We start from the raw sequence: 20,482 nt of genomic DNA, 5'->3' as shown, positions 1-20,482 counted from the left end.
TGACGGTGAATATGTGAATGGTTGTGTGTGTATCTCTGCTGCAGGTGGTGTGGCGGACAGGAGCGTGTGTGTTAGCGAGTGTGATGGAGAATCACTTTAGCGCTCACGTGTGTCGCGAGGGAGTCTCTGACACGGGCCTGTACTGTGATTACCAGCTCCAAAACAAGTAAACACTGTCTGTTCCCTTTACAGCCCTTGATATAAGCCAGTAGTCTACTGTACTGTACGTGCTGTTTATTTTAAATGCATTAAACTAAACCTAAGAAGTGAAATATGACTGTAGTGCTATATGTGTTGTAGCGCACTTTCTCTGTTGGATGTGGAGCAGAGGTGTAAGCAGATGGCAGCTGGGAAGATTCCCATCATCAAGTTTGAGGTCACGGTACAGGACCTGAAAGAGCTCTTCCAGGTCAGCTTTTCGTCCTGTTTTTGAACTTTACAGTGTTCTTATACCAATGGTTTCCTTGAGCTTAATTATGTAGATAAAGCATATAAAACAATTGACCAAATCTATATTCTACAGATGCATAATTTGAGAAAATATCAATTAGCAAAAATATTGTAATTTTAATTTTTTTTTTTTTTTTTTTTTTGTTGTTGTTGTTGTTGTTATTACAGAATAAAAATTATTACATAATAACAAAATTATTATTACTGTTGTAATAATTCACTGTAAAATAAAAAAACACTTTTTAGGACTAATAATAATAATAATAGCAATTATCATTTTATTTTACAATACAACTGTCACAGCATTTCGTGTGTTATCGCGCTAAACCGTATCGTAGTTTTGGTTTTATTTTGATTAACTGTGCAGCCCTGCTATATTCTGTACATACGCTATCATTCATTTGAAGACATTTTGGAAGACTTGATTGTTCTGTTGACCAGTTTATCAGTGAATTAATTGAAAATAGTGAAAAAAATATTGTTGATGTAGTACATGAGGACAAAGTTTAAAAATAGCATTTATTTGAAATAGAAATGCTAATTTGTATCAATTTCATGCGCCTTTTTTGAATAAAATATATATTTAATTCAAAGACCTTGTATTATTACCCAGAGAACCTAAGTGCTTCTGAAAGCATGAGATGAAACTAAAGCTGAATGTATTCATAAACTGCTTTAAAAAAATGTAAAAAAGCAAAATTGCATTAGTGTGTAAATATAAACTGTCACGTTGCTAAAACATTCAGTTGAGGAACTGTAGTTGTTTGCAAAACAAAATGTAAATTTTTTTCAATCAATTTGATGCATTCTAGGTGTTTAAAAATATGCGTTTAATTCAAAAGCGTAGTGTTTCACAGTGATTTGTGTGCGTTTGTAGGATGATGCTGTCAGACTGCAGCTGGCTGAAGAGCAGATGATGGGAAACACACTCGGTATCTACAGGTCTGAAGTCTCTCAGTGTCCTGCTGGAGCAGATGGCGTGTGTTTGGTGTCTGATGTGTGTGTTTCACTCTGTCAGGTGTGGAGACAGTGTGGGTGTGTGTTCAGGTGTTCTTCTGCCGCACACAGGCTTCCTGAAAGCCTTCAAGATGCTTCAGGTAGCTCTCAGTCTTCTCCTCTGTTAGTGTGTGTTCGACTGTGTTTGTAGCTTAAATAGTGTGACAAAGGTCACTTAATCCTGCTGTTCTGCTGTCATAGTAACAGTGCTTGTATTGTGTTGCATTGGTTTCCCTAGCAGCTTCCTGTTGATAGCATTAATATCTCTCACTCTTCCCGTTTCACACTTTCCCTTCTCTTTCCACTGACTGTTCTCTCTTTAGGGTCATGACACGGGACTAAGCTCAGCTTTATTTATGGAACATTTTGTTTTTGTAGTCCTCTGTTTCTTTAAGCAGTTCACAGCGTTTCTGATTTTGTTTAAATGAGAGTTCAGACTGCTCTTGATAGTGATGTATTCTTATGTTAACGTGATTAAGTCATGCCTTTGTTTATATGCCACAGTAGTTCGTAAACTACAGCGAAGAATCTTCAAGCTGCTTCTTTCTACATAATGACATTTTGTTGCGACCAGTGCTGTTTTAGTACAGCTGATATATACTTTTTCTATACAACTTTCAGGGTTTGTACAAGGTGCTTAAAGTACTTGAAAACCCTTGAAAATAGCAATATTCCTGAAGTGGTGCTTGAATTATTGAAAGACAGTGTATCTATGAAATAAGTGTTTCATTTTTCTCAATTTTTAATGTCTTTTTACACAATTCAAACAACAAAATGTTTTGTTTTTTTTTTTTTTTTTTTTTTTTTTTTTTTCAGTTAATAAAACTAGTAAAACAAAAAAAAAATTATAATAAAACAAAACTAGTGAGCTAAGCCAGTAGTAGTACTGACAATGTCGTGTAAACATGGCTGAAGATGTGAAAAGAGGAACATTAATGCTGGAACTGCTCTGATTGATTCAAACGTGTGATTTCAATCATTCATTTCAAGCAAGTCACTAGCAAAAAAATCTGATCAAATTAAAAGAGGCAATCATTTTTGAATTTTGACATTGCTTGTAACGACTTTAAAACGTGCGTTGTGATAGGTGAGTTTTTCGAAACTCGGAATCAGTAAAACCATTGGATCGTGAAGTGATTCACTGTTTCAAAGCACTCCAATTGGATCGTGAATCATTTGATTTAGATTGGAACTTCTGAGCAGGTTCATGAGTCATTGTATTCAGTTCGGGACTTCAGAGCACATATCATAAATCTTTTGTTTCAGATCAGGATTTCGGAGTGGTTTCACAAATTTTTTTATTTATTAATTATTCTTAAACAGTAGAAAACATTAAGCCCTTAAAGCAGTAGAGTTCTAAAAACAAAACTAAGAAAAAAAAAAAAGTATACACAAATACAAATCCCTTAAGAAAATTAACCATGGTTTTAATTTGAAAGAATATATTGATAAGTGAGATCTCTGATTGAAGTCCTTGAAAATCAAAAAAGTAGTGCTTGAAAATCCATGAAAGTCCTGGAATTTCATTTTGCAGTATCTGTACGGACCCTGAATTTTATATCTTTTTATATCTTTATGGATTTTATATATATATATCTGTATGTATATGTGACCCTGGATGACAAAACCAGTCTTATGTTGCACAGTTATATTTGTAGCAATACATCGGATGCGTCAAATTTATCGATTTTACTTTTATGCCAAAAATCATTAGGATGTTAAGTAAAGATCATGTTCCATGAACATATTTTGTAAATTTCCTACCCTAAATATATCAAAACTTAATTTTTGTTTAGTAATATGCATAGCTATGAACTTCATTTGGGCAACTTTAAAGGCGATTTTCTCAATATTTAGATTTTTTCCAACATCATATTCCAGATTTTCAAATCTAACAAACCACACATCAGTGGAAAGCTTATTTATTCAGCTTTCAGATGATGTATAAATCTCAGTTTCGATAAATTTATACTTATGACTGGTTTTGTGGTCCAAGGTCATATATATATATATATATATATATATATATATATATATATATATATATATATATATATATAAATTGCTTGTAATTTCTAGTTTTTATTTTTTATTTTTTTATTTTCTATTTATTTATTTATTTTAATTTGAAAGTTTTTATGCATGCGTATGTAATTGTGTTTTTTTTTTGTTTGTTTTTTTAATTTAGGTAAAGTTTATCTAAAACGGCTGTTTTCTCTGTGAATATTTTATAAAATATAATTGATTTTTGTGATCAAAGCTGAATTTTCAGCATCATTACTCCAGCCTTAATTATTTCTTCAGAAATCATTCTAATGTGCTGATTCGCTGCTCAACAAACATTTTTACAAATGCTTAACAAACTATTATCAACATTAAAACAGTTTCAGGATTTTTCAGATGAATAGACAGTCAAAAAAGAACAGCATTTATTTGAAACAGAAATAACATTATAAATGTCTTCACTGTCGCTTTTGATGGATTTAATGTGTCCTGGATGAATAAATGTATTAATTCCTTTAAAAAGCCGTGCAATGGTCTCGTTCTCTGCCGGATAGCTCAGATTGTGGCCACATCGGATTTAAAAATGCTTTTAGTCTCCTCATGTCTTATATGCTCTTACTCATAAAGCTTATTTTGCACTGTATCACTCTCTCCCTCTCTCAGGTGTCTCCTGTAACTCTGTCCGGTTCAACAGAGGCGTCAGGTATCCTCAGGATGATCGGCGTCACGTTTCCAGGAGAAAAAGAGCGAGAGGAATGGGAGAGAGAACAGGAGGAGGCCAAAAAAAGAGACCACAGGAGAATCGGAAAGGTGAGTGCTGTTAGTCAAGCTGCTGAACACACACATCCTCCTACTATAGTATCCTCTCTGAGTGACTGCGTCACTGTGTGAGGCTCACAACAGCATGAATGTAGACCTGTTATTCTCCGCATAATACAAGAGCTTGTTACCCAAGCACTGTTATTCAATGAAATTGACGTAAGTGGGGATAGTCTTACAGATCGGGGAAGATGTTTTTTGTGGGCGGAGCCTATCTGGTGACAGAAAATAACAGTTTTCATGGAATAAAAGAATTAAAAAAAGGTAAATTTGATTTTATATTTTAAAATTCTGACTTTATTCTTGCATTTCCGAGATTATATCTTACAATTTTAATAAGGAAAGACAACTCGTCATTCTCTCTTTTCCCCTTGGTTCAGAAAAGGAGTTTATATCCCACACTTCTGGCTTGAGTTAAATCGAGTTATAAAGTCTGAATTAAGAGATATAAACTTGCATTTGCAAGGAAAAAAGTCAGAATTGTGAGATAAAATAAATAAATGTAATGTAAAAATGTTAATAGTAATGGGTTTAATAATATTTCATGCTGTAACTGTAGGGCAATACAATACGTCTCCTATTAACAGCATATGTGAATATTCTGTAGACCTATTGTTTAAATCAAATGTACAGTGCTGTGAAAAAGTTTTTGCCCCCTTCCTGTTGTTTTAATTTTTTGCACATTTGTCACACTCAAAAGATTCAGATCATCAAACAAGTTGTAATATTACACAAAGATAATGCAAGTAAATACAAAATGCAGTTTTTAAATGATGATTTCATTTATTAAGGGAAAAAAGCTGTCCAAACTTACCTGGCCCTATGTAAAAAATGAATTGCCCCCTTCTGTTGAATCATGAAAAAACTGTGATTAACCACATTACTTTAGAAAGCTGAGTTAAACTTCATTAGCTACACATACTGCCAGACCGGTTGAATCAAGAAATTGCTTAAATAGAACCTGTCTGACAAAGTGAAGCATGCTAAAAGATCTCAAAAAGCAACACATCCTGCTGTGATCTAAAGAAATTCAAGAACAGATGAGAAACAAAGTACTTGATATGTATCAGTCTGGAAAGGGTTACAAAGCCATTTCTAAGGCTTTGGGACTCCAGGGAACCACAGTGAGAGCCATTATCCTCAAAATGGAGACAACTTGGAACAGTGGTGAACCTTCCCAGGAGTGGCCAGCCTACCAAAATTGCTCCAAGAGCACAACAACGACTCCTCCAGTGGGTCATAAAAGAACCCAGAACAACATCTAAAGAACTGCAGGCCTCACTTGCCCCAATTAAGGTCAGTGTTCATGATTCAACAACAAGAAGGAGACTGGGCAAAAATAACATCCATGGGAGAGTTCCAAGGCAAAAGCCACTGCTGACCAAAATGAACTCGTCTCACATTAGCCAAAAACATATCTTGATTATCCCCAAGACCTCTGGGCAAATATTCTGTGGACTCATGAGACAAAAGTTAAAGTTTTGGAAGGTGTGCATCTGGTGTAAAACCAACACAGCATTTCATACCAACAGACAAACATGATGGTGGGGCTGGATGACTTGCCATAATTGATGAAACCATGAATTCTGCACTATATCGGGAAATCCAGAAGGAGAATGTCCAGCCATCAGTTGACCTCATTCGCACTTGGGTTATGCAGCAGGACAATGATCTAAAACACACCAGCAAGTCCACCTCTGAATGGATCAAGAAAAACAAGATTAAGGTTTTGGAAGTTCAGACTTATATCCAGTTGAGATGCTGTGGCATGACCTTAAACAGTCCATTCATGCTCAAAAACCCTCCAATGCGGCTGAATTAAAAAAATCTGCAAAGTGGAGTGAGCCGAAATTCCTCCACAGTGATGTTTTTCACGCAGGGGCAGGCAGGTTTGGACAGCTTTTTTCGCTTAAAGGAGAAGTCCACTTCCAGAACAACAATTTACAGATAATGTACTCACCCCCTTGTCATCCAAGATGTTCATGTCTATCCTTCTTCAGTCATAAAGAAATAGTTTTTTGAGGGAAAACATTTCAGCATTTTTCTCCATATAATGGACTGATATGGTGCCCCGATTTTTGAACTTCCAAAATGCAGTTTAAATGCGGCTTCAAATGATCCCAAATGCGGTTGTAAACAATCCCAGCCGAGGAAGGAGGGTCTTATCTAGCGAAACGATCAGTTATTTTCATAAAAATAATAAAATTTATATACTTTTTAATGTCAAATGCTCATCTTGTCTTGCACTTCCAGACATATGTATGTAGAAAAACTCCCATCTCATGTTCTCCCTCAACTTCAAAATCGTCCTATATCACTGTTTTACCTTTTTTGTTAAGGGTGTTTGATCTTCTTTGCATGTTCACGTTGCAAAGACTGGTTCGGTACTTCTGCAGCGATGCAGGATGATTTTGAAATGATTTTTGAAGTTGAGGGAGAAAATACGATTGGAGTTTTTCGACATACCCTAACTGTCTTGAGTCAGAATACACAGAGAATACAGAGTTCAGCGAGAGCAAGGCAAGACAAGCTTTTTTTTTTCACTTTTTTTTTCTCTCTTATTCCTTTGATTTTACCCGTTTATCTCCTTGTTATCAGTGGCTTTCTGCAACCGCTATGCTTGCGCAGCTGCAAGTGACGTAAATGTGACGTCTACTCCAAATTGGTCTATAAGGAGTCAAAATAGTCCTGATTCATAAACAAGTGTGTTTTCATCTTACATTTTTACAGTGACATGCATGTTGTTCGTTCATGCTGAAGTGTGTCAGTATGAGCCCAGAGCATCATAAACCCGAACACTTGTACGATGTCCATTTGTACGATGTTTCCAGCTGGCTCTGATTTTGTTCTTGTCTTAGGCGCAGGAGCTCTTCTTCTTTCATGATGTCAGTCCTGGCAGCTGTTTCTTCATGCCTAAAGGAGCTCATATATACAACACGCTCACTGACTTTATAAAGGTACAAACTCGTTTCACGTCAGCACGGTTTTACCCTCACACTCTCGCAATGTTTATTTCACACGTTCAGCAATAGTGTGTCATGGTGCATTGCTATGTAAGAGAATAAGCACACACATACTCTGTATTACTGAGAGAATGTGTCTTACACACTCTTCAGGGCGGCTGAATTGAACACTCGGAAGGGTGTAGATCATTTCAGAGGCCAAAGATATACTACAGCACTGAAAAATGTGGACATACTTGTCTTAAATTGTGTTTCACATAATCTTAACCCTATAAAGCTATCATATTTGATATCTGAATTTCTAAAATAATCAACAATCAACATTTTGGTGAGACACAATCTACTCCATGCCTTCTGTTGTCTGATTGATAGTTTGGAGTTTTTTATTCAGTAAAAGCTCTTTTAGTGTAATTGTACAAACGTCCTCTTTCAGCTGGTGCTTCACGTGTCTTTTTGCTGTCAAATCACGATGGATTTTTATCAAGTAAACATCAGTAGTAATATTTCCAGATAAACACTTACTGGACTGAATCAGCTTGGCTTTACTTGATTCTCCATTAATCATTTTGTAGAAAAAGCAGTGAGTCTCAAATCTGATCATCAGTATCTTTTGAGGAACGTTTGTTCCCAGAAGCTTTACTTTCACTGTTCCTCAGTGGAGGAATGATCTTCCCAAGCCTCCAAAACATCTCACATCTTTTGAGGAACGTTATTTGTTTATCTCTCAATCATCATTGGATTGCACTGCATTATATGTTGGATCATTTCAGTCTCATCTTACTAAGACATAATATTGGAGATACAGAGTGGCGACTGATATTTATAACATTGTCTTTAAGTATCTGCTACACTGTTATAAAGATATTGATTTATATTACAAGCAATCAAAATGATCGCTTTTTGTCCATACAAATATCAGCATCTGCACCAAATTGCAAGTTTTTCTCAATTTGAGTTTCTGAATAAAATTAAGCTGTTATTTCTCCCATATTCTTACAATATCAGACTATATGAGCCATAAAGATTTTTTTTTGACTATTTCTAGGCTTTCACAGTGTAAGAATTCTTCACTTTTAAAGTTCAAGTTTCTGCCTACATATGCACACATGTTACAAAAATTTGAATTCATGTTATTATATACATTTACTCCAAACAACATCTTGAATGCGCTTGTATGCTAATGTAACCCCTTCCTCTTCCTGTCAGAGTGAATACAGGAGGCGGGGCTTCAGCGAGGTCGTGACCCCGACGCTGTACAGCACGTCTCTGTGGGAGCGATCGGGTCACTGGGAGCATTACAGTGAGAACATGTTCACGGTGACCTGTGAGCCGCACACCTTCGCTCTCAAACCCATGAACTGCCCCGCTCACTGGTCAGTACGACTGAACACCAACACCTGAACTATCCATACTGTTTTCATCATTTTCTGAAAAGCGTCCAAATGTGACCCGTGCCGGAAAAATTAGTCGGAATGGGCAAATTTTCAAAAATAAGTTGTTTTGTATTTTTCGAAGGTTCCAAAGCAAAATCACCAAGCAACGCTGCATATTTTCTTCCAAGTCTTTTCTTATTAGTAGTTACTATATTATTAATCACAATATAACTATTTTTTATTTTATCTTTGTTATTGAAAACAAGAACAAAGATGCAAATAAACAGCAGTTTAATCAAGAGCAGCAAGTGATTCCATCTTTTCTTTTAATGTTTGATTAACATTGAGACAGATCTATATTAGAACCTACTGTAATGCATGGATCTAATATAATGTTACACATCAGATTTTTCTCAACCATTAAAGGAGAAGTCCACTTCCAGAACAAAGATTTACAGATAATGTAGTCACCCCTTTGCCATCCAAGAAGTTCATGTCTTTCTTTCTTCAATCGTAAAGAAATTGTTTTTTGAGGAAAACATTTCAGCATTTTTTCCATATAATGGACTGATATAGTGCCCCGAGTTTGAACTTCCAACATCCCAAATGCGGTTGTAAATGATCCCAGCTGAGAAATAAGGGTCTTATCTAGTGAAACTAGGTAAGAACTATCTAGTTTTTTATATATATATATATATATATATATATATATATATATATATATATATATATAAAAAAATAACCTAGCAATCGGTTATTTTAATAAAAATAATACAATTTATATACTTTTAATGTCAAATGCTCACCTTGTCTTTCTCTGCCTGAACTCTGTTTTTTTCCGGTTCATGACAGTTAGTGTATGTCGAAAAAGTCCCATTTTTTTTTGTTAAGGGTGTTTGATCTTCTTTGCATGTTCACTTTGCAAAGACTGGGTCGGTACTTCTGCAGTGACGTAGGATGATTTTGAAATGATTTTAGAAGTTGAGGGAGAAAATATGATTGGAGTTTTTCGACATACACTAACTGTCTTGAGTTAGAATACACAGAGTTCAGGGAGAGAAAGACAAGACTAGTGTTTGAGATTAAAAAGTATTTGAATTGTATTTTTTAATGAAAATAACTGATCGTTTCGCTAGATAAGACCCTTCTTCCTCGGCTGGGATCGTTTTCAACTGCATTTGGGATCATTTGAAGCCGCATTTAAACTGCATTTTGGAAGTTCAAACTCAGGGCACCATATCAGTCCATTATATGGAGAAAAATGCTGAAATGTTTTCCTCAAAATACATAATTTCTTTACGACTGAAGAAAGAAAGACATGAACATCTTGGATGACAAGGGGGTGACTACATTATATGTGAATTTTTGTTCTGGAAGTGGACTTCTCCTTTAACTAAGCGTTCATGTAAGACATAACAAACTATGTTTGTGTGAATCTTGCCAAAACACATTTCGCAATAATGTACTTGATCACACGCTCCCGGAGAGGCGCGTCTTATGCACGCGTCAGTCAGCGTGATCGTTTTGTTTTCATCAGCATGGGTTTGAATATCATATTTCACTGGTTTGGACTCATGTCATGGAGAATTCAGTATGAATATTCACCAAGCTGGAATGCTGCACTTTGCAACAACAGACCTACAACTTGTGATGAGAAGCAGCAGCAGTCGTCCAGAAGTGAGCAGAGAAAAAGATACTCCTCTCATAAAATGTACAAATAAAGATATTTTTACATGTTTAATTACTATTTGGAGCATTGGGATTGCTAGAAGAGGGCTTAATGAACTAATTTTTGTGAATTTTTTTTTTTTTTTTCTTTTTTTTTAAATTAACTCTTTTATTTATCACGGATGCATTCAGTTGATCAAAAGTGACTAAAGACATTTATAATGTTGCAAAAGATTCCAAATAAATGATGTTCTTTTGAACTTTCTAGTTATCAATAATAAAATGCATCACAGTTTTCACAAAAATATTGTGCAGCACAACTGTTTTCAACATTGATAATAATCAGAAATGTTTCTTGAGCAGCAAATCAGCATATTAGAATGTTTTCTGAAGGATCATGTGACACTAAAGACTGGAGTAGTGATGCTGAAAATTCAGCTTTACATCTCAGGAATAAATTACAGATTAACAGCTATCCACGTAGAAAACAGCTATTTGAAATTGTAATAATATTTCACAATATTACTGTTTTTACTGCATTTATGACCAAATAAATTCAGACTTGGAAGCAGCAGAGACTTCTTTCAAAAACATTTAAAATGTGGTACCAACCCAAACATATGAATTGTGTTTATTAGAAAGTATGTCATTTAATTTCAATGAATTTTCTCACATCAGAAAGATGTCAGATTATTTTTTTAATAGTGCTGAGCAACAATTAATAGCAATTAATCACATCATAATAAAAAAGTTTTTGTGTACATAAAATATGTGTGTACTGTGTGTGTTTATTATGTATATATAAATACACATGCATGTATGTATTTAAAAAATATATATTTTTATAGATTAAATATAGATGTGTGTGTGTGTATGTATATGTGTATATATGTATGTGTGTGTATATATATATATATATATATATATATATATATATATATATATATATATATATATATACTGTATGTATGCATCTTTATATGTACATAATAAATATACAGAGTAGACACATATATAAACAAAAACTTTTATTTTGGATGTGATTAATTGCAAATAATCATTTGAACAGCACTATTTTTTTAATATGAATTGAGTCATGAATCCTGCACTTTTGTCTTCTGTGCAGTGTGATGTACGAGCAGCGGGTGCGTTCGTGGCGAGAGCTTCCCATCCGCTGGGCAGATTTTGGTGCGTTGCACCGTAATGAACACTCGGGGGCGCTGGGGGGTTTAACCAGAGTCCGGCGCTTCTGCCAGGACGACGCACACATCTTTTGCACACCTGAACAGGTACAGCTTCAAAGTGTTTCATTTATTGTTGCAAAAGCACAAAAAAAAAAAAATGTCAGAATAAAACCTGTCTCTCCACTATACAGTTTCCAAGTATATCTACATTTTTTAGGAGAGAATTATTGTATTTGAGAGGTTTGTTTTGCTTGGCCACACAGCAAAGAACAAGTAGTTTCAGACCAAGCGGAAGCATCTGTCTTCTGATTACAGAGCTAATCGGTCCCTCGTTTCTTGTGTCAGCGCACTTTAAGCGTCGGATGTTCAGTAATAATTGGCCTCCTTACGGTTGGAGCTGTTCTAGTTAGCTAAACTTAATTACCACAAAGTCCTGTGTGAGTGCTGTTTTTTTTTTTTTTTTTTTTTTTTTTTTTTTTTTTTTTTAAGGAATTTCAACATGATGATTCCTTCAGTTTGGAAAATAAGATTACCACTGTGACTCGGACACAATCTAATCAAGCATATGAAGAGTTTGGTTCCAAAATGCTATAAATCCATTTTGATTAATTCGAGTAAAAATGTGTTTTCTTTACCAAGAAAGTGGCAAGATGAAAACCACTATTTTCTGTTTCAGACTTTCACATAGCATATTTAGGTTATAATAGCATTAAAAATTTTAATCCAGATTTAAATTTTCAGAGGTTTACTATAAAAACTGATTATTTCCCCCCCAAAATGCAATAAATCCATCAGGTCTCTACACTTACTTTTCTTTTTAGGAGCACTTATGCTTCTAACTTAAGAAATTTAGGAGCACCTTCTAATCAATAATCAAAAAATCTGAAAAATTAGCCTTCCCATTATGAGGTGATGTTTGACTCCTTAAAGTGAATTAGTGGGGAATTTTGTTTTTACCTTTGTAATGGCATTTTTTAACTTTATTAACAATTGACGACGTTTTTTTAAATTTTTAATTAAAATTAAAACAACAGAATAAGAATAAGTTACCAATCAAATGAAATCAGTATAACAAAATTAATTTGTACTACAGAGGTGCACAGAAGAACACAAAACTGTAGGTGTATTTTCATGTTTAATGAGGCTCAGAGGTGGCATGTGTGCAATCAAATTCATAAATTCATGTTGAGATTAATGTTTTAAGTATCAAATTTTGAATATAGAAATATTAAATCATTTAAATAACTGAAAAGATACTTAAAAAATTAAACTAAAACTGCCAGTAGGTGGTGCTTTTAATTACTGAATCATTCATTCATTTGATTCCTTCTGACGGCTGATTCATTCAGGAATAAAGCAAGTGACTCTTTATAAATGGGAAATTGATTCATTGACTCACTAGATCCGTTTAAAAACGCGTGTTCATTCATAAAGGAAACAGCTGTGTTTGAATAGAGATGCGCAGTAGCTCAGTTGTGACTGTTTTGACGAAATAGAGCGAAATCAGGCAATAGTGTTATAGTCAGACAATGTTGGTCATTTAATATTAACTTCTTGTTTATTGAACTGTTGTATTAAATCAGTATCTCATTTACAAACTTCCTTAAAAATCATTAAAAGCTGTCACTCATCTATAAAGTTCCATTATAATCAGCAAAACTCTCTACACTGCACAATCAATCTCTTATTTACACTCTACACACTCTGTTTATGAAAGGATTCATGAGATATGTCTGTGATGCATTACTCAACGTTGAAAACTAGGACGCGGGGTGTATTCAAAGCGCCGCCTTTACTGTTTACAATGCGTGAAATGCTGCGCTGTGATTGGCTGAGCGGATGTATCACATTTTGCAGAGAAGGGAGACTGGCGTTTGTCACAGTTTGGAAAAATAGGGAGAAAAGAATAACACAGCAGATGTTGCATTTTGTGTAAAATTTAAAAACTGCCTTTTCAGTACCGACCAGATACAATACTGATTTTGGCAGGAACTCAGCTTTGTAAAAAAAAAAAAAGGCGTTTATTACATTTTGGAACCAAACTCTACTTATATAAACTACTAAATTAAGGCTGAGTGACAGCCGTGTGTCTTCTACTGCTATTAACAGAAACATAATTTCTGACCCTGTTTAGCTTTAGTTTACATTTGTATTTCCAAAAATTAAGTGTGTTCATTTTCTCTTACACAAAAGCTCTTTATTTGTCATAAAACAGTGTTTTTGTGTCATTCTGATTATGCTGCTCTTGTTTTGGTCTTCAGTGTAAAGGAATGCGTCTCCCTCGTTTACTGTTTGGACTGATATATGATTTGTCTGTCATAATGTCAGTGTTTATACTGTCTCTCATACACACCCTTCATTTGTTTATCCGCTGCTTCTTCTCTTTTTTGTCTCTTTAGCTGGAGGAGGAGATCACGTCGTGTTTGGACTTCATGAGGAGCGTATATCGTGTCTTCGGTTTCTCCTTTCACTGTCTCCTCTCCACGCGCCCCACGCCCTGTCTGGGAGAACCCGCCCTCTGGGATGCTGCCGAGCAGGTACACCTGTCAATCACAGTGTGACAGCTTTATTTTAGGATTATTTATATACTACTGTAAAATTTATCAAGGTTTTTCTTTTTTAAAGTTTTTCAAGTTTGTACATTTTTTTTACATTATCTTTTTTGTTTAATTCATTTCTATGAAATAACTATGAAATAATCTGCTTAATTTTATTTCAGTTTAAACATATTTATTTTAATTAGGTGCTAAGGCAACATTTTTGTGTGTGTGTGTTAATTTTTTTTTTATATATTTGTTTAGCTTTCATTTATTTTTATTTCCATTTTAGGCTTAGTAGTTTTAGTACTTCAACCAAAACATTTTTATTTCAAATAGGCAACTTTTTATTTTTATTTTAATATTTACATCTTTTTATTTAATATTTACAGTTTGTCATTTTTATTTCTGTTTAAACATGTTTATTACAATTAGGTGCTAAGGCAACATTTCAATTCCATTTTAGGTTTATTAATAACCAAAACACATTTTTTTCAGTTCTCTTTTTCTTTTTTCTTTTTTTTTTTTTTTTTAACATTTAAATTTTTTTATCTAATATTGACAGTTAATAATTTTTATTTCAGTTTAAACATTTTTATTTCAATTAGGTGATAAGGCAACATTTTAGTTTTGTGTGTGTGTGTGTAAATTGTTCATCTATATTCCAGTTTATCAATCTATCAATTTATCAATTTAAATTAATCAATTTAACAACTTTTTATACAACAGTTTATAATGTTTATTTCAGTTTTAGTGTTAGTAACTTAAACATTTATTTCAGTTAGTTGCCAAAAATATGTATATGTATATATTTTTAGCTTTTTAAGTTTGTTTTGCATCATCTTTATTTATAGTTTGTTATTTGTATTATTTTTTTTTATAATTCTTTTTTCTTATATTTGGTAGTTTATTTTTATTTTTTTTATTTTTATTTTTTTTTATTATTATTATGTTTTTATATTTGTATTTATCTTTAATATATTCTTATTTCAGTTTTAGTAACTTAAGCTTATTTTAGTTAGTGATTCCTGATTTTAGTTTTTGTTTCATTTCAAATTTTTGTTAAATATTTAATACTTAATGCTTATAATTTTATATATATATATATATATATATATATATATATATATATTATATTTATTTATTTTTTTTTTTATTTTATTTTATTTTTTTTTTTTTTTTTTTATCATTTTAGTACTTCAACATAAATGTTTATTTTATTTCATTCTCAAGGCAGCATTTCAGTTTTTTTTTTTTATGTTAATTTTTAATAAAATTTTTTTTCTTTATTCAGATTTTATTTCCATTTCTCAAAAGTTTTTATTAGTTTTAGTTAAAAATAACACATGTCGGAGCGTGTCCAAGGCTGTTTGTGTTCCAGCAGTGGTGTGGGGATTTTAAGATCCTGTCTGTACAAGTACCAACATATGCTGTGAGACAATATATGAAACACACAGCGTAAGTGTAGGGCAGGTCCAAACAGACGGCTAACGTGTCAGAGATTCATTAATGTTGATCAGGGTCACAGTATGGAATGTAATGAGAAGGTCATGAGCATCAGAGGAGGGAAACGAACAGCCAGTCAGAGCTGAGTATGCAATATATAAAGTGCACTGCACACTACAGGAGCTCTTCACCCAGTGATAATTCATCCAAAAATGAAAACCTGTATGAGTTTCTTCCAGCTGTTGAACACAGAAGAAGATATTTTGAGGAATATAAGTAACCAAGCAGCTGACAGTAGCCATAGTATGGAAAAAAATACAATAGCTACCGTAATTTTTTAGGTGAACTATCTCTTAAATATATAACATGCACAAGGCCTTTGCTTTATGAGGATGGTTGTGGTTTCCAGGCGGGGTTGTCTGGTATCTTTGGGTTACACAAGGAAACTGTAATCTCTCTCCTAGCGCTCTCTCACTCAAACTAATACTGCTTTCAGCTCCGCATGTTTTGAGATTATTGAATTAGATGTTTACAGCAGATTCTTTTATTAGTGTTTCCTGGGCCAAACCCATACACTGACACATTCCTGGTTTTCTTCTGTAACGTGTCTCTCTCTCTCTTGTGTTTGTCCCTGAGAAGCAGTTGGAGAGCAGTCTCAAGCAGTTTGAGGAGCACTGGGAGTTGAATCCCGGAGACGGGGCGTTTTATGGACCAAAGGTGAGGCTGGCAGAAAGAAATATGTTTTCTGCCCAGACACTGCATGAAAAATTCATTTCTCACTCCACATGTCTGCTCAAAATGAACTAGTGCAGCAAAATGGTGAAACCTTACACTTACGATATTCGTTTTCCCTTCTGCATTTATGTCATATTTAATCTTGATGTTGATAAGTCCGTTTCTTATTTACCCATAAACACTAAGATTTGAGGTTAGTATGTTTTTAAATACTTTTGAGACTCTTCTGCTCAAAAAATGTGTATTTATTTGATCATTGATAGTAATAAAAATCATTTAGTTCAGTTAGAGAACAGACAATACAATTAAAACTGAACGCAGCTGCTCAATGCAGTGTACCGAACGACAGTCGCATCACAGATCAGATTTCATTTATCACGTGAAAAGTCGAGCTGACTGATAAGAACAGAGAGAGGTGAGAAAGACAAGTTTATGGCGGAAGAGTTTTAAAACAAAATGTTGATTTCTGCCATTTATCTAAGGTGATAGTGGAAGTTTCATATTTATTTGGTTCCATAGTTTTTTTTTTTTTTTTGTATATATATTACATCAAAGTGTATGCCATGCTTCTAAGCATTCTTATTCATTTTGCTAATAAATGTTATACGTTTCTTACTTATTTGGTTGCATAGTGTTTACTGATTTTAAGTTTTGTATACCTGTTTAAACTTTGCATAAGTTATTATTTAATATTGGGCATATAACATGGTGTATTATTATTCGTTTTGTTAATAAAAGTTTGTTACGTTACGTTAATGCCGCTAATTTGAAAGTGAAAGTAAAATGTGCACTACATTTTTACAAGCTACTTAAAACCGAAGGAAGGTGAAGAAAAGAAGAAAATGCAAACGATGTAAAAACAAACAACTGCTTGAGGCCGAATTACCGGTAATTTGAAAGTGAAAGTAAAATGTGCACAACACTTTTACCGGAGGAAAAGAGGGAAAACTCAAACTAACTAATAACAAACAATTGCTAGATTCAGAATTGCTGCTTATTTGAAAGTGAAAGAAAAAACTCGAACTGCTTAGAGAACATATTGCTGTATTGTTTTTTTTTCCCTTAAATTTTCTTTAGTTGGTCTTAAAAAGATCTTAAAGTCTTAAATTTACCTAAAACCTGCAGAAACCCTGTAATATACTGATTTGTTGTGCAACAAACATTTCTGATTATTATCAGTGTTAAAACCAGCTGTGTTGCTTCACATGTTTTGTGGAAACTGATACATTTTATTTTTCAGGATTCTTTGAATAGAACGTTCAAAAGAACAGCATTTATTTGACATAAAAAATCTTCTGACATTAGAAATGTCTTTACTGCCACTTTTGATCGATTGAATGCATCGGTGCAGAATAAAAGTATTAATTAAAAAAAGAAAAACCCTACAACCTACGTTAACCTATGACTTTTAGTTAGAACAGTTTTTGGGGTTCTCTGTCTCTCTGAACAGCCTCTCCTTGGCTGGAGGTTTGAGGTTTCTAGACAGACTGTCTGTGATTGCAGCTGATCAGATTCATTCTCTCTCCGAGAGGCTTCATATTACTGCAGCTCTTATATATTCATGTTCTTGGCACCGTTAGGTTTAGTTTCTGCAGAACAGTAAAGCCTGTATCTCAATATCACTTCATTTGTTAGGTGACTAAAGAGATGTCTGGTGTTCATTTGGCGTTTCATTTTATTCTTTTACGATCTCTTCAGATCGACATCCAGATCCGTGACGCTCTGGGCCGACAGCACCAGTGTGCCACGATACAGCTGGACTTCCAGCTTCCCATCAGATTCAACCTGCAGTATGTCGGGTAAGATCTCTCCTGAGCGTCACAGATAGATGCGCCTGACATGTTTAGGTCACATTTTACCCTAAATCTGAGTAAAACAATTATTTTTAATGAATTAGGCACAGTTCTCATTACATTCATACATCATGGCATTTTACTTGAAAGGTTCTAAAAAATTCCCATTGTTCTTAAAGATGATATTATTTACTGTAACATTACAGTAATACTGTGTTTTTTTTAATCCGCATGTTATATTTTGCCAGAAATAAGTTGCACCTGAGTATAAGATGCACTGTTAAAATTGCAATGTTCAGAAGAAAAAAAAACATCTCAGTCATCAGTGTAAAAGTCACATTATAATTACATTTAAAAAAATAACATAAAATAGCTTTTGAAAAAAGACAACTTTTCAAACATTATAAAAAATATGTAGAGTTTTATGCAAAAGTTTTATTTTGTTATTTTTTATTTGTTTTTTGTTTTTTTGTGTTGTGGACTGTATGTAGACATATTTCGTGTATCTTTTATGTAGACAGTGCTAAATGAGAAATAGCATGCGTTTTGTATGATCTCTCTTATATTGTTAAAATTATTCACATTTTCACAGATTCTGCAAGGGGTTCCCAAACATTTGCATAAAACTGTATTTTAGTTCCTGTCATTCTAAACAATTTTTGGAAATGGTGATTTTTTTTTTTTTTTTTTTTTTTTTTTTTTATTTCTTTATTTGAATATTATATTTACAGTAAATACAGTAAATATATTTAATAATACAGTATGTCTAATATAAACTAAATAAATATTTGTATAAAATTAGTTTTGATATTTTGAATTATTTATTTTTTGTATTTTCTGTTTTCATTTTAATTTCAAAGTTTTAGTTTTTGTCATTTTTATTAGACACTTTTAATGGTGTCTGTGTAGTTTAAATGTCTATGTAATTTGTACTAATTTTAATTTGTTTAATTTGTTATTTTAGTTATCATGTTAATAAAAATGAGGAATGTTTGTTTATATTTTATTTCAAGTAGCAAGGTTCTTATGATTTCAGTTTTAACCCCGTTTGGAACAAAGATGAAAAATATACATATAAAACAAACAAAAATTATAGTGGTGTTCATTATAAACAATATTTATTCTAAATGCCAAATTTAAACAAATTAAAGCAAAACTGAAACTATGGGCGTGTGGGAAATGTGCTGTACAAATAAACTTGGGCTCATGTCCAGCTCTCATTCAGCACCAGTACAGATGTGTGCACTTTGTGCATGTTGGTGTGCTTGATGTTAATTGCATAATACAAGTTGTTTTGGAATACATGTCACAGCATGTTTTAGACGATAAAAAAACAACACTTCGTCTGGAAAAATACAGTAAACATAACAAATGCTGTCTGGATGATTAATGGTTATGATGCCTATAATATGTGAGAACGAGTTGTTTAACATTTCATTTTATCATCTGTAAATCAGTGTGATGTGATTGAGCCGTCTGTGTGTTTTAGGGCTGATGGACAGATGTACAGGCCGATCATGATCCACCGGGCCGTGCTGGGGTCCCTGGAGAGGATGATCGCTATCCTGGCTGAAAACTTTGGAGGGAAATGGTGTGTGTGTGTGTGTGTGTGTGTGTGTGTGTGAGTTCAATGTTTTTTGGAATCAGTAAAGTAAAATTTTCTGTCTTTCTCAGGCCTTTCTGGCTGTCGCCAGTGCAGGTGATGGTTGTTCCTGTAGGGGGCAGCAGTGAAACATACGGACAGGAGGTCAGAGGAAACGCAACACTCTGCACAAACTTAATTTGTATCATTGTAAGCAGTTTATGGGTATGTGATGCTTTCTGCTGTGATTTAAGGTGGTCTGCAGACTGAGGGAAGCTGGATTTATGGCTGATATTGATGATGATCGTGGAAACACCTTAAATAAGAAAATCCGCTCGGCGCAGCTCGCACAGTACAATTATATATTCGGTAAGGACTCATTCTGAGATGTTTTCCTACTTTAAAAATGACATAAATACTTGTGTCCCAGTTTGTTTGTGCAGTTGTATGTGGGGCAGAAATGACAAACTTCACCTTTAAATGTTTTAATGGTTTAATTGTTCCCTGCTGGTACACATGTACAGAATGAGCGTTCTGGGGCCCGTTAGGAAAAGGTCAGATAAACTAAACCCTCCCTGTCCTTATATTAATGCAGTGGTTGGAGAAAAAGAGCATGAACGTGGCACTGTCAGTGTGCGGACGAGAGCAGGGAAGCAGCTCGGACAGAAATCCTTGGAGGAAGTGATGAGCTCGCTCGTTGAACTCAGACAGACACGCAGCAATCAGGAGGAGTTTTAAACGTCCGCGTAAGGAACGCACCACGACAGAGCCAGAGCCCTGGTCAAACTTTATATGAGCTGATATCAGATTCATCAGATCCCTGTTGAGTTATACAGAGACACAAACACTCATTTCACCAGTGGACTTTGATCCTGATGTGCTGCAACTGCTTTGTTATTTATACTATAATAATAAATTACTTTTAACATTCA

At 33.9% G+C, this 20,482-nt stretch overlaps 1 protein-coding gene across 2 annotated transcripts in view; it reads left to right on the top strand.

Moving 5' to 3' along the window:
- Positions 1-20,482, top strand: part of tars2 (threonyl-tRNA synthetase 2, mitochondrial) — a 25,901-nt gene extending 5,419 nt beyond the window's left edge. For both annotated transcript variants that reach the window (XM_051130635.1, XM_051130634.1), the window contains exons 4-18: positions 45-166; positions 301-409; positions 1,328-1,392; positions 1,469-1,547; positions 4,114-4,260; positions 7,128-7,226; positions 8,439-8,605; positions 11,400-11,562; positions 13,857-13,994; positions 16,080-16,157; positions 17,874-17,974; positions 19,458-19,559; positions 19,643-19,715; positions 19,805-19,919; positions 20,146-20,482. In XM_051130635.1, the coding sequence (XP_050986592.1) occupies positions 45-166; positions 301-409; positions 1,328-1,392; positions 1,469-1,547; positions 4,114-4,260; positions 7,128-7,226; positions 8,439-8,605; positions 11,400-11,562; positions 13,857-13,994; positions 16,080-16,157; positions 17,874-17,974; positions 19,458-19,559; positions 19,643-19,715; positions 19,805-19,919; positions 20,146-20,288 (1,701 nt within the window). In that variant the 3' untranslated portion in view covers positions 20,289-20,482. The remainder of the gene's footprint in view (positions 1-44; positions 167-300; positions 410-1,327; positions 1,393-1,468; positions 1,548-4,113; positions 4,261-7,127; positions 7,227-8,438; positions 8,606-11,399; positions 11,563-13,856; positions 13,995-16,079; positions 16,158-17,873; positions 17,975-19,457; positions 19,560-19,642; positions 19,716-19,804; positions 19,920-20,145) is intronic.

The sequence above is a fragment of the Labeo rohita genome, chromosome 16 (genome assembly GCF_022985175.1).
Source record: "Labeo rohita strain BAU-BD-2019 chromosome 16, IGBB_LRoh.1.0, whole genome shotgun sequence".
NCBI classification, from domain to species: domain Eukaryota; kingdom Metazoa; phylum Chordata; class Actinopteri; order Cypriniformes; family Cyprinidae; genus Labeo; species Labeo rohita.
Note: the sequence above shows the minus strand (reverse complement) of the source record. Positions and strands in the feature narration are given on the sequence as shown.